This window comes from Lynx canadensis, chromosome X (genome assembly GCF_007474595.2).
Source record: "Lynx canadensis isolate LIC74 chromosome X, mLynCan4.pri.v2, whole genome shotgun sequence".
NCBI lineage: Eukaryota > Metazoa > Chordata > Mammalia > Carnivora > Felidae > Lynx > Lynx canadensis.
In genome coordinates this window covers 1,535,547-1,549,202 of record NC_044321.2, presented here as the reverse complement: position 1 = coordinate 1,549,202, position 13,656 = coordinate 1,535,547, and the positions used below count along the sequence as shown (strand labels likewise).

At 48.2% G+C, this 13,656-nt stretch overlaps 1 protein-coding gene and 1 non-coding gene across 4 annotated transcripts in view; one reads left to right on the top strand and one right to left on the bottom strand.

Annotated features, from left to right (window-relative positions):
- Window positions 1–13,656, top strand: part of PRKX (protein kinase X-linked) — a 71,648-nt gene that overhangs the window by 52,308 nt on the left and 5,684 nt on the right. For 2 of the 3 annotated variants that reach the window (XM_030306419.2, XM_030306418.2), the window contains exons 5-8: window positions 2,313–2,408; window positions 4,896–4,953; window positions 10,406–10,483; window positions 12,964–13,112. In XM_030306419.2, coding sequence (XP_030162279.1) covers window positions 2,313–2,408; window positions 4,896–4,953; window positions 10,406–10,483; window positions 12,964–13,089 — 358 coding nt within the window. In that variant the 3' untranslated portion in view covers window positions 13,090–13,112. The other variant, XM_030306420.1, reaches the window with a different exon arrangement.
- TRNAR-UCG lies at window positions 1,939–2,023 on the bottom strand. The gene has a single exon. It is a non-coding gene; the product is annotated as a tRNA-Arg (tRNA).

Here is a 13,656-nt window from a genome sequence, read left to right as displayed (position 1 = left end):
CCCGTGTCCCCCAGGCTCGCCCCCAGTGTGGTTTTCTAAGAGGGTGATGGGGAACGTGACGTTGGCACGATGTGGTGCCTCTTTCTGGACGACCCATTCTACTGGAAGGTGTAGGTGGCTGGGTCGGATCTGGAAAAGGCATCATGCAGTGATGATCTTCTTTTTCCGCTTGTTAAACTCCTGCTGACATAGCTTCCCGGTGACGCGGTCCTGTAACGCCTGCTTCCTGAGAACACTTTGTTTCATGCCGTCCTTAAACGTCGTTAGGTACATATGACACATCTTCTCCTGGTGTCGGACGAGCGCGTTTCCCCGATGAAATCATACGGCCCGGTGTCCTCAGATGGGCCCGCCACCCAAGAACGGACGACGACGACTCTCCCAACCCTGGTTACACAAAGCATCCGGCAGACGAGGGAAGGTTGACTCGGGAGCTGTTAACTTGATGGGCGTAGTCGGATGGTGAGGCCCGACTGAGAATCTGCGTGCGTGTAGACCTTTCCTCCCGAGCCTGGTCTGGCCAGGTTCTCAGTACGAGGCAGCTCGTAACTCTGGAAGCAGCGGTGGTCGGAGGAGTTGGGATCACGAAACCCTAATCACCGGCCGCTCCGAGACACGGCGCTTGTCTGCACGACGCTGAGTCTCTGTTTATGGATCTGGAACGTCACTTCGGAAAACAACGCGATTTCATGCCCGCATCACCCACGGCCACACGTTCACCTTTATGCAGCGTTTTCCACGTCCCCTTCTCACCTGCCTCCTCTCCCTCAACGTGCCCATTCATTTCCTTTTTTTGTACGTTCTGTTCTGTTGTTTTTTCCATTTTCCACTTCTCTGGAATATACGTGCAGAGGTAACGGGTCTATTCTGTGCATCAGTAGCTGGCAAGACAGATGGCTAAAACCAAGGTGGCTTGGGATAGGAATTCATCGTTTTTCCGTTCTGGAGACCCGAAGGTTGAGATCCAGGCACGGGCAGGGCTGCTGAGATCCAGCAGGCTCCAGGGGACGGTCCTTCCTGCCTCTTCCAGCTTCTGGGGCTCCAGGCGTCCCTGGACTCGTGGCCGTGTCCCTCCCGTCTCTGCCTCCCCCTTCACGCGGCTTCTCCTCTGTGTCCGTGTCTCCTCTTTTGTCTCTTACGGACATCTGCCGTTGGATTCAGGGCCACCCTCAACCAGGATCGGCTCATCTCCGACCCTTCACTTACCCACATTTTCAAAGAGTGTCCAAATAAGCTCATATTCACAGATTGGCAGGGTAAGAAGGTGAAAAAAATTGAAAAAAATAAAAACAACTGTACTCTTTTGTTTTCTGTCATTTGTTTTTATTTTTTTCAATTTTTTGTTTATTTTTTTAAATGTTTATTTTTGACAGAGAGAGAGAGAGAGACAGAAACCATGAGTGAGGGAGGGGTAGAGAGAGGGAGACACAGAATCAGAGGCAGGCTCCAGGCTCTGAGCTGTCAGCACAGGGCCCGACGCGGGGCTCGAACCCACGAACTGCGAGATCATTAACCACTGGTTGTTTCACTTAATTAGAGGTTCCACTTCTAAAGAATCCAATTAACGGTTATACTTTTGAGTTGAGGGTCTTAGCCTTGGGAAGGAACTATGAGCCCGTATCCAAAGTACAGCCTGTGCCTCGGGCATGTAGGTAGGGATCTGGGATTTATTTCTTGATTAACTTCTGGATTTTCTTGGATTTTTTTTCCTCCTTGCAGTTTTAACTATATTTCTTATTTACTTGTTTCAGATTTTTTTTTCTATTTCAAGATATTAGAGAAGATACATATGTTGCTTTCTCTTTTTATAAATTAAAGAAGGTTTTTTATGTTTATTTTTGAGAGAGAGACAGAGAGATAGAGTGTGAGCAGGCGAGGGCCAGAGAGAGAGGGAGACACAATCCGGACCAGGCGCCCGGCTCCGAGCTTTCAGCACAGAGCCCGACGTGGGGCTCGAACCCACGAACCGTGAGCTCGTGACCTGAGCCGAAGTCAGATGCTCAACCAACTGAGCCACCCAGGCACCCTGTGATGGGGTGACATTTTTAATGCCAGAGACCGACCCCCACCGTCGATCACGTGCTCTAATGGTCATTGCCTTGTCTACGCTGGCCATTCCTCTGCTGCATTCCTTTCCTCCTGGAACCAGCCGTGCTCCGTGTGTCCCAAGATTCCGGCGTCCCCAGCGCGCAAGGAAGGAGTCCATGTGCAACAAATTGTGCCCTGCATGGGTGTTGAGTGGAAATCGTTAGGAAGCAGGATTTTTTCCGTGCTTGCTCCCCGCTAAAAATAGATGTTTATTTTTCTTACAGGTTTCCTCCGTTTTTTGATGACAACCCATTTGGCATTTATCAAAAAATTCTCGCGGGCAAAATAGATTTCCCCAGACATTTGGATTTCAGTGTAAAGTAAGTAAACCGTTTTCCCCCCTCCTGGTGGGGGTGGTGGGGGCGTGTTGATTTGGAAAGGACATCAGATTTCCCAGACACGGCATCTGCCCAGCAGGATAGCATCTTGCATTATGAATGTGTCATGACACAACTCTTTGGGTCATTCTCTTTTCCCCTGGAAGGGAAAACGTTGTCATTATTCTCGTATAATGATGCTTCCCCTTTTCACGACTCTTGGCCGGATTTTATGCCCTTTGAAAGAAATGACATTTACAAGTAGCCAGTGAAGGCATTTGTTAATTGCATTTACTAAGAGAGCCCTTCGGGTATTTGACGAGAAGGGTCCCCCCTCCCCGTCCGCCCCCCCACCCCCGCCTCCTCCTTTAGCTAGTTTTACGGTTGGCAGAAACATGGATGGCTTTAGCAACGTTTGTCTTTTATTCTCCTGCTTGAATTATTTTCCTTCCTAAATTCTTTCTTTCACGCTGAAATTTAGACTGATGAACATCTGCTGCAAGAACTTTTCTGTGGGTTCAGTGTTAGTAACTTTGGGAATGCATTTCATGAAATTTGTGGCGGTGGGGTTGCGGAAAACTAAGTTTTTAAAAACACAAGAATGGTTTCTTTTTAAATTTAGTTTTCACGTTTATTTATTTTTGAGAGACAGAGACAGACAGAGCGTGAGCAGGGGAGGGGCAGAGAGAGGGAGAGACACGGAATCCGAAGGAGGTTCCAGGCTCCGAGCTGTCAGCACAGAGCCCGACATGGGGCTCGAACCCATGAACCGTGAGATCGTGACCTGAGCCGAAGTCGGACGCTCAATCAACTGAGCCTCCCAGGCGCCCCTCCAGGCAGGCTTTAAAAGACTAGCAAGAGGAGGTTCCATTTAAAAATAACCATCCAGAAGGGGGACACCCTGTGCCGTGAATACGAAGACACTGAGATGCCAAGACAGATACAGCACGCAAAAAGGTTTCTTTTCTCTCGAAAGAAATGAAAAATATTGTATAGAATTTCCATCCCATGGTCCAACCAGGGACCCTGGGACCCTGGACCATTACGTAGATCACCACGGGTCTTGGGATCTCAGCCGTCCCAGCTGGTCGTGGAGCCCGGGGTGTGGTGTGAGTCTGGCTATGTGCTCCTGAGCCCGGGACATCAGGCACATCAGGAAAGCTTAGTCACTGAAAGCTGCATCATGGAGTTTTTGAATCTGGGCTGTGGGTCTTTCGATTGGCCTGGGGGGTTTCGATATCTATTTTTTTTGCATGTTATATTAAAAGGCTCATTTTCTGCACAGCGATTTTTTTAAATGTTTTTAATGTTTTCTTTATTTTTTTTCATAATTTAAATCCAAGCTAGTTAACATAGCGTAATAGTGATTTCAGGAATAGAATTTAGCGACTCATCACTTAACGACACTCAGTGCTCGCCCCAGTAAGTGTCCTCCTTAAGGCCCATCATCCATTTAGCCCATCCCCCACCTACCTCCCCTCCAGCAGCCGTCAGTTTGTTCTCTGTATTTAAGAGTCTCTTATGGTTGGCCTCCCTCTCTCTTTTTATCTTAATTTTCCTTCCCTTCCCCATGTTCATCTGTTGAGTTTGTCAAATTCCACATATAAGTGAAATCTTATGGTACTTGTCTTTCTCTGACTAATTTCGCTTAGCATAATACCCTCCAGTTCCATCCACGTGGTGACAAATGGCAAGATTTCATTCTTTTTGATTGCCGAGTAATACTCCATTGCGTGTGTGTGTGTGTGTGTGTGTGTGTGTGTGTGTGTGTATACGCCACATCTTTTTTTTTTTTTAATTTTTTTAATGTTTATTTATTTTTGAGAGAGACCGAGACAGAATGCGAGTGGGGTGGGGCAGAGAGAAAGGGAGGTACTGAATCCGAAGCAGGCTTCAGGCTCCGAGCTGTCAGCACAGAGCCCGACGCGGGGCTCGAACTCACGAGCGGTGAGATCATGACCTGAGCCGAAGTCGGATGCTCAACCGACTGAGCCACCCAGGCGCCCCCCACATCTTCTTTATCCATTCGTCCATCGATGGACGTTTGGGCTCTTTCCATACTCTGGCTATTGTCGATAGTGCTGCTATAAACATTGGGGGGCATGTGTCCCTCCGAAACAGCACGCCTGTATCCCTTGGATAAATGCCTAGTCGTGCAATTGCTGGGTCGTAGGGTATTTCTATTTTTAATTTTTTGAGGAGCCTCCATTGTGCTTTCCAGAGCGGCTGCACCAGTTTGCATTCTCACCAGCAGCCTGCACAATGATTTAATCCACGTTTCCTCAGCCCTGTGATCTCTGTGTAGCCCACCCAGCTTTGCATACGTTACTTAGAAACTGATAATCGGTTAAGAAACAAGGGCTAGAAAAGGTTGAGGCCAAAGGGAAATTGATCCTCTCTCCAAATGCCGACCGTGTGGCTGTGGCCATCCTGTGCTTGCCCGGTTCCATATCAAGATGTGTATACTTTCTGTCTCTTTCCCCCCAATAGGGACCTCATTAAGAAACTGCTGGTCGTTGACAGAACGAGACGGCTCGGAAACATGAAGGTCAGTGTTTGTTTCCGTACATATCACCACTCTTTGCCCCGTCACTTCTCACCATACATCCCTATGTATGGAAACAAAGGCACGGTATTGGTGTTTGATGATTGGACAGATTTCAGATCTGGGTGTCTGGGTGTGCCCCGTCCGACTGGGTCTACACCCCATCCCATTTCTCTCCCAACGAGGAAATGACTCAACCGTGATCTCGCGGCTCTCGGTATTTTGCTGGTTTGTTTCTGCTTTTCGAATAGCGTTACTGACCTACACGTCACATACCGTATGCAGCCATCACCACATTCAATGTTACAGAAATTTCCTTCATCTCAGAAAGAAACCCCTTCTGCTGTCGTTACGCTATCCTTCTGTCCCTCCTGCCCTGAGTAACCACTAATCTACTTTGTGTCTCTGTGGGTTTCCCCATTCTGGGCTTTCCTGTAAATGAATCACACCATCAGTGACCTTTTGTGACTGGCTTCTCTCCCTGAGCGTCACGTTCTCAGGGCCCATCCGTGGGCTAGCAGGTGTTAGTGCTTTATTCCGTTTTATGACTGAGTCACACCCTGATCATGGATGGACCCCGTTGTGTTTCCCTATTCGCCTGTTGATGGACACTTGTGTTGTTCCACCTTTGGGCTGTTGTGAATGGCGAGATAAACTTGGGTGTGCACATTTGCGTGCGAATTAATCACTTGAGGTGGACCTTGTGTATGATTTCCGCACGCTTTTCACGTGGAGGGCAACGTATTTAAGGGATTGTTGCATAAAGGATATGGTATCTTCTATGCATGTTGTGGTTGTGTTATGGGATCTCCGAGCCTAAGAGAGTCTGTGAACATCTTCTTAGCTATTTCTAGTTCTGGATGTCCATGGAGGAGCTTAAACTTGGGCCCGTGCATTGGCCTTGTCTGCTCTAATCTTGGAGGACACAGACCCGTGTGTGAGGCTTGGTCTCCAGCGAGCTCTCGGGATGCTGTGTGTATGTGGGTGTATTTGTGTCACTGTGGCTGCTGCAACAAAGGACCAGAAGTTTGAGATCCAGACGGGGCAGGACCACTCAGATCCGGGCAGAGCAGGGCTGGGCACCCTCCTGAGGCTCCAAGGAAGGGTCCTTCCTGCCTCTTCCAGCTTCTGGGGCTCCAGGCGTCCCTGGGCTTCTGGCCACGCCCCTCCCATCTCTGCCTCTGCCTTCACATGACTTCTGCTGTGTGTGTGTGTGTCTCTCCTCTTCTGTCTCTCATAAGGACACCTGTCACTGGATTTAGGGCCACCCTGATGACCTCGTCTTAACTTGTTTACATCTGCAAAGACCCTATTTCCGCACAGTTACACTGACAGGTACCAGGGCTAGGACTTCGATGTATCCCTTTTGTGTAGGGCACAATTCAACCCGTAACAGTGGTCTCATTTGTCCTTCACATCATTCACGGACACTGGCTCCTATGTCCACGTCTCCAAGGAGGGTCTTAAATGTTAGTTTATGGGATGTTACTGGTGCAGGGAACACATCCACGAAACAGATTAGTTCTCCGTTCGATCTTACTGCCGTTTTTTGACCAGTCGTATGAAAATTGTCGGATGGATTCACAGCTAAGCTCCAAGACCATGCCTTGCTAGAATTGCTTGCCATGTGACTTCTTTATGTTGCCCGATTAGAAATGGTGTGATGGGCTTGTGAGGGCTGTTATCCATAAGAGGCCAGCGCCTAGGACTCTAACTTGAACAACCAAGAACCCGGCCACTGCACGTGGTAGTCGGATGCCACAGCCACGGAGTAGTAGTGAGGGGAACCCTCCAGGATGAGAAGCTCTCCCTACTTTTCCTCAACCTGATGTTTTAAAAATAAATGTTGCTTTTGCAGAAGAGTTTTAGATGTGGAGAAAAACTAAAAAGATAGTACAGAGAGCTCCCGAATACTCACACCCAGTTTCCCTCATTCTGAACATCCTACTCCAGCGCGCCATGTCTGACATGATTGGCTAAAGTCCAACTCTGTCCGATGTTGTTCAGTCTCCCCCACTGTCTTCTTTGTGTTCAGGAATCACATCGGCATCCCATACTGCATTTCGTCATCATGTCTCCTTTGGTTTTTGTCTTTTTTTTTTTAATGCTTATTTATTTTTGAGAGAGAGAAACAGAGCGTTGGTGGTGGGGGAGGGGCAGAGAGAGAGGGAGACACAAAATCCGAAACGGGCTCCAGGCTCCGAACTGTCAGCCTAGAGCCCAACGCGGGGCTCGAACCCACGAACCGTGAGATCGTGATATGAGCTGAAGTCAGTTGCCCAACCGACTGAGCCACCCGGGCGCCCCTCCTTTGGTTTTTCTTGACCGTGGCCCCTTCTCAGGCTTTCTGTGTTTCTGAGGATCTTGAGAGTTTGAAGACTTACCAGTTATTTTGTAGAATTCAGCTCTACTGGGATTTGTCACATGTTCCTGTCAGGATTAGCCTGGGATTATGGGATTTGGGGAAGATTTCCCCCACCCAACCAAAGACCCCCCAAACCCACAGAGATAAATTGGATTTTCTCTGTTCCTTTCAGTTCCTATAATTTCATGTCATCACTTTGGTCTGTCACATGCATTTTGGAGGCGGGGGGGGGGCGGATATTGCCTGTGTTTGTGTTTTCAAGGAGGCTCCTCCCATGCGAGGTGTAATTGACATAACATTGTGTTGGTTTCGGGCATGCGTCATAACGACATGACGTTTGTTTGTTTCCTGTAAGGAGCAAAGATAATTCTTTCACGTGGACATCCCGCTAAAAACGTAGGGGCGGCGTGTTGTGTGTCCTAGAAAGTCTTCGGGACCTGCTTCTGTGTGTTGACGTCCAATCAAACACAGCTCTGGTGACGGTTAAAATGTACAATGCATGTGTCACTCGCGTCCCTGGTGCGCCGCATCCAAATAGAGGTAGAGGGGGCTGGCCTGCTGTGCTTCCCTAGGTACCTTGGCCCCTGGGGAGGTGAGCCGGCCTGCCTGGAGCAGTTTGGGTTTGCAGAGAAGGAGGCACAGAGCTAGGCCATGGGTGCTCCGGGCTTTCATCTGAGCCCCTCCGTCCGGGAATGCGGTCTGGACGTGTCCTCGCAGCAGCCTCTTCTTACGAGTGGACACGTGCCGTGGTAATGCCACAAACACGCAGCCAGGAGCAGGGTCCTTGGCCATGACTTCAAGGACGACGCAGATGCCCCATCGGTAGAACGTGACGGGAGGAGCTCATTGACCACGCCAGGCCTCCTGGGATGTTCCGACCTAGGGAATCTGGAAAAAGCACACACAGACATCCAAGCTAGGACTTACGGTCTGGGTGGGGTTTCGCCATGTGGACACTGGCTGGAAGAGGCTACAGAGACTGTCTCATCAAAATGAAAATATGTTCCCGAGTAGTAAGCGGTCTAGTGCAGGTTGCGTGTAGATGGACGTGTGTGCTTTCGCCAGGCTGACCGTCTCTCCCTTCTGCGTGGTGTTGTTGTCCTTGTCAGGGTGTGTCCCTGCCTTCCGGGATGGTGGTTGTAGCTTCCCTCTGCACGTGTGCCCGTTGTAGGCTTTCTCCATCCACGCACTCATTTGTCTATGGAAAAGGGCGTGTGTTCCCAGTGTAGAGCCCAAGGGCCTTAGCTTGGCGTTCACCGGCCTCCTGCTTCCTCCCCAGCTCAGCTTAGGGTGCACTGATCTTCATGGTGCAGCCTCGCGCCAGCCGTGGTGGGCTAATCACCCCTCCACACAGCTTTCTCCGTGTTCACTGCCCACCTTGCTGGTTTTCTCCTGTTAATGCCCTTTATCTGCACTCTTTCTTCCTTGTGTTCTACCTGTCTCCCTGTCTGCCTATTTGTCTATCATCCACCTATCCATCTATCCACCCTGTATATCTATCTATCAATCTATTATATGTCCATCCATCCATCCATCCATCCATCCATCGTCTATCAATCAATCATCTATTTACCCATCATCTATCCTTCCATCTGTCCATCCGTCCATCCATCCATCCATCCATCCATCATCTATCAATCAATAATTATTGATCTGTCATCCATCTATCCATCCATCCATCCATCCATCCATCCATCGTCTATCAATCATTCATCTATTTATCTATCCATCATCTATCCTTCCATCTGTCTATCCATCCATCCATGCATTCATCCATCCATCATCTATCAGTCATCTATTGATCTATCATCCATCTATCTATCTGTCCATCCATCCCTCATCTATTTATCCATTATCTGCGTATGCATTCATCATATCTATTACCACCTATCTGTCCATCACCTGTCATCTATCTATTATCTATCCATCATCATATCTATCTATCTATCCATCCATCTTATCTAACTACCTACCTCTTTACTTATCTCTATCGATATAGTATAATCCGTTACCACCCATAGTAGAGTTTCACTTACTTGAGAGTAAACTTCCAGTCTTACTTGCCTTCTCTCCACATCACTCACAGTAACACTCAACAGGTATTTGCTGTTTGACTTAGAAGTGAAGGGAGAGTATTTTTTTCCCAATAGGGAAAGAGGAATGGTTGTCAAAATAATACGATTAGGAAAAAAGTGGAAACAATTCACATCACCATGTCTTTCCTTTTGTAGATACAGTAATTGAGAGCTTTGTTGTTTGAGGATGAAAAATTGAAAAGGTTAAAAATATGAGCTCTACACTGTAAAACATTTCACAAACGAAATGTTACATTCAGATCCACTGGCTTCTTCCCATGTCACAGAATTCGTGTATTTCTCCCTCCGCAGTTTCCAACATTTAATCGATTAAAAAAGTTGCTCCGAGGACCATAAAAAGGGAGAATAAAGGGAGGGTCGAAGGCCGGACACTTGGGAGGGGTTTTCAGAGGCCATGCTGCCGTCGGTGTCTGCAACGTGGCCATCGGATCACACTTGAGAAACACACAGGCGTTAGCACACCATTACTAGTCCACAAACACACTAAGACTCTAATTGGAAGGTACTGCTGAGTGGGTGGCTGTTCAAGATCTCTGAAGTTGGACATCGTGGGTTTGAGTCCTAGTCATGTGACTTAATAGCTTCCCAATACCGAGCCAATTACATCCTTCAGTGAACCTTGGTTCCTATGTCTGTATGATGACGATACTAAATACCAAGGAAAATCATCAAGATGAACACAGGTGACAGATTCAGAAATGACTCTGTGTCTCTCTCTTTATCTCGGGAGCCTGTGCTGGCATCACACGTTCATGTGTGGTCCAGAGGTTGCTGCTATGAAGGAAAGTGAACAAAACACAAAGGGCTTCATTGACGGGTGTCCCCCTCATAGCGTATGGTCCAGGGACAGTTACTCAAAACATAGCAAACTTTGTGTGTGCGTGCATGTGTGTGCCCGCACGCACTAACCTAAGTACAGTAGACCTTCTCTGGAATATTTTCTTTCCTGTCCTGTCAAAATTCTGTCTGCTGATGGTGCCTGTTTCTTCTGAAGAACGGAGCGGAGGACGTGAAAAGACATCGGTGGTTCCGAACTGTGGATTGGGAGGCGGTCCCACAAAGGAAACTGAAGGTACAACATACGTAAGCGGGTGGGTCTCAGCTTGGCGTCTTTTACTTGTCGTCACCAACGGGCACAGAGTGACCCTGTGACTCGTTTGTTTGTGGCTGACACCTTGTTTAATTTGTGTAACAGAGCAGAGCATCTCAAATCGTTAATACAACAACATCCCAGTTCGGTGTTAAGTCTTAGCGATAAAGAGACACCTGGAGGTCACGGGTTGAGACCCCTGGCAGTAGATTAGATGAGGAATATTCTCTAGATCGTTCTTTGAAGTGAATATATATATATATATATATATATATATATGCATATATAAAAATATATGTAATTATAAATATTTAAATAAAATGAAAATAAATAATAATAAATAAAGTTAAGTAATTACTTATGTTTTTAATGTTTGTTTATTTCCGAGAGAGAGGGAGAGAGCAAGACAGGGAAGGGCAGAGAAGGAGGGGAGCAGACAACCTGAAGGAGGCTCTGAGCCGACAGCAGAAAACCTGATGCAGCCCTTGAACTCATAAACTGTGAGATCATGAACTGTGAGTTCAGTGCCTTGAACTCATGAACTGTTGCAGCCCATGAACTCATGAACCGAAGTCAGATGCTTAACTGACTGAACCACTCAAGCGCCCCTAAACTGAATGTAGTTTTGAAAAAAATTTTTTAAGTTTATTTATTTATTTTTGAGGGAGAGACAGAGAGAGTGACTGGGGAAGGGGCAGAGAGCAAGGGAGAGAGAGAGTCCCAAGGAGGCTCTACGCTGTCAGCATGGAGCCCGATGTGGGGTTCGAACCCACAAACTGCGAGATCATGACCTGAGCCGAAACCAAGAGTTGGACGCTTTACCCACTGAACCACCCAGGAGCCTCCCTAAACTGAATGTACTTTTGACACGACTCCTTAACAGTGACATTCTCAACCTTATACTTCTTGGACTCGATGGAGAGACCTAAAAAATGCTAATGCTTGGCCCCCCAACCCAAAAGCTAACATTCAGCCCAGACCACCAGTGTCTCAATGAACTGCTTTTAACTTTTAAGTATTTTATTGTCTTAACTGACTTACTTTTTCCAATTCAATAAGTAACATATTTGCGTTGTTCAAAAACCAAATAGAGGGGCGCCTGGGTGGCTCAGTCAGTTGGGCGTTCCGTCTTCGCTCAGGTCATGATCTCGTGGTTCGCGATTTCGAGCCCCATGTCAGGCTCTGTGCTGACAGCTCGGAGCCTGGAACCTGCTTCCGATTCTGTGTCTCCTTCTCTTTCTGCCCCTCCTCCACTCATGTTGTCTCTGTCTCAAAAATAAACACTAGGGGCGCCTGGGTGGCGCAGTCGGTTAAGCGTCCGACCTCAGCCAGGTCACGATCTCGCGGTCCGTGAGTTCGAGCCCCGCGTCGGGCTCTGGGCTGATGGCTCAGAGCCTGGAGCCTGTTTCGGATTCTGTGTCTCCCTCTCTCTCTGCCCCTCCCCCGTTCATGCTCTGTCTCTCTCTCTGTCCCAAAAATAAATTAAAAAAAAAAAAAAAAAAGTTGAAAAAAATAAACACTAAAAAAAAAAAAAAATGAAAAAAAAAACCCAAACCAAATAGATATTAGAAGGTATGCATTGCCATGGCTGAGTGTTAGTCTCTTACTCTATTTCCTCCTAAGCCCCTTGCTTATTTTTTTAAATTCTCATGATTATTTATGTATTTTGATAGAGACAAAAAGAGAGCTCACGTGCGCGCACATGGGGGAGGGGCAGAGGGAAAGAGACAGAAAATCCCAAGCAGGCTCCACCCTGTCAGCTCAGAGCCCTGCGTGGGGCTTGAACCCACGAACCATGAGATCGTGACTTCAGCTGAAATCAAGAGTCAGCCACTTAACCTACTGAGCCACCCAGGCACCCTTGCCCCTTGCTTATTTTTATAAATAAAGTTTTATTAGTGCACGGCCACATCCCTTCATTCACATTTTGTCTGAGGCTGCGTGACCCTGGAGTGCCAGAGCTGAGCGGTCACAACGAATTCTACAGCCGGCAAAACCAAAAATATTTACTCAGCGGCCCTCTACGGGAAACCTTGGCCGACCTCTTATCCAATGCCGATCACCTCATTTTATCCACGCAGGACTGAGGCTTGACATCTTTCTGGGATTTTCCCAAACTCTGGCCACTGGACCAGCTACCTCAGAATCCCTGAGACCGCGGCTGGCCTGGGAATCTGCATTTCACAAGCCACCTGGGTGGTTCTCCCTCTAGACTGCAAGGAGCAACTGCTGGGTAGCGTGTTTCCTCTCTCCGTGCCTCAAACTGGCACCGTCTCAGATTCGAAACTTCCCACGTTTGTAAGCAAAGGAAAGACGGCTTGGGTTCTCTGTGCTTTTTATTCTTGTTTTTCAATCCCTCTCCATTTTTACGTAAAGCCGTAGACACGCTGCGACGCACGTCCCTTCCCGGTGCGCCTTGTTCCTTCCTAACCGTGCCTTTGTGTCTTGCCGGGGCCCCACAGCCACCCATCGTGCCCAAGCTGTGTGGCGAGGGCGATACCTCCAACTTCGAAGCGTATCCCGACAACGACTGGAACGCGGCCCCTCCCGTCTCGCCGAAGGATTTGGAAGTCTTCAAGAATTTCTGAGGACGCGAATCCACACGTGGAAGGTATGTCTTCTTCTCCGTAATTGCACTCCAGTGAGGTTGACACGTCCCTCATCAAGGGGATGTTGCGTCGACCAAGACGGGCGCTTCCCTCATCCAGTGGGACACGAGCGGGGGAGCAGAACATGACCTGGTCCTTCCAAGCATCAGCTTGTTTAAGAAGCGTTCCCCCACCCCCGGCCCCCCGGGGCATGTCACTCAAGGTTACTCAAGGTGTCACTCAAGGTGGCCCAGAGACAGTACTGCGTCCCACACCCTCCTCCCCAGACAGACCCGAGGGGCACAATCCGTACTTCTGAGTAAGAGCCCTGCGAGGTGTGTGCGTGCCCGAATGTAGAGACGCATGCCTCCTTCGTAAAACTCCCTGCGTTCTCAACTTTTCTGGAAGCCCTGAGCTCCACTCCACTTTCCCCGTAACACTTACCACGTATTTCCAAAAAGGTATTTTTTTTTTAGGTTCCTTCTCACCAAAAAGTGATCATACCAGCTTACCCCTCGTATGAAATGGGCTAAGCTCAGTGTGACATTTAGAAGGATGGGTTTTGAG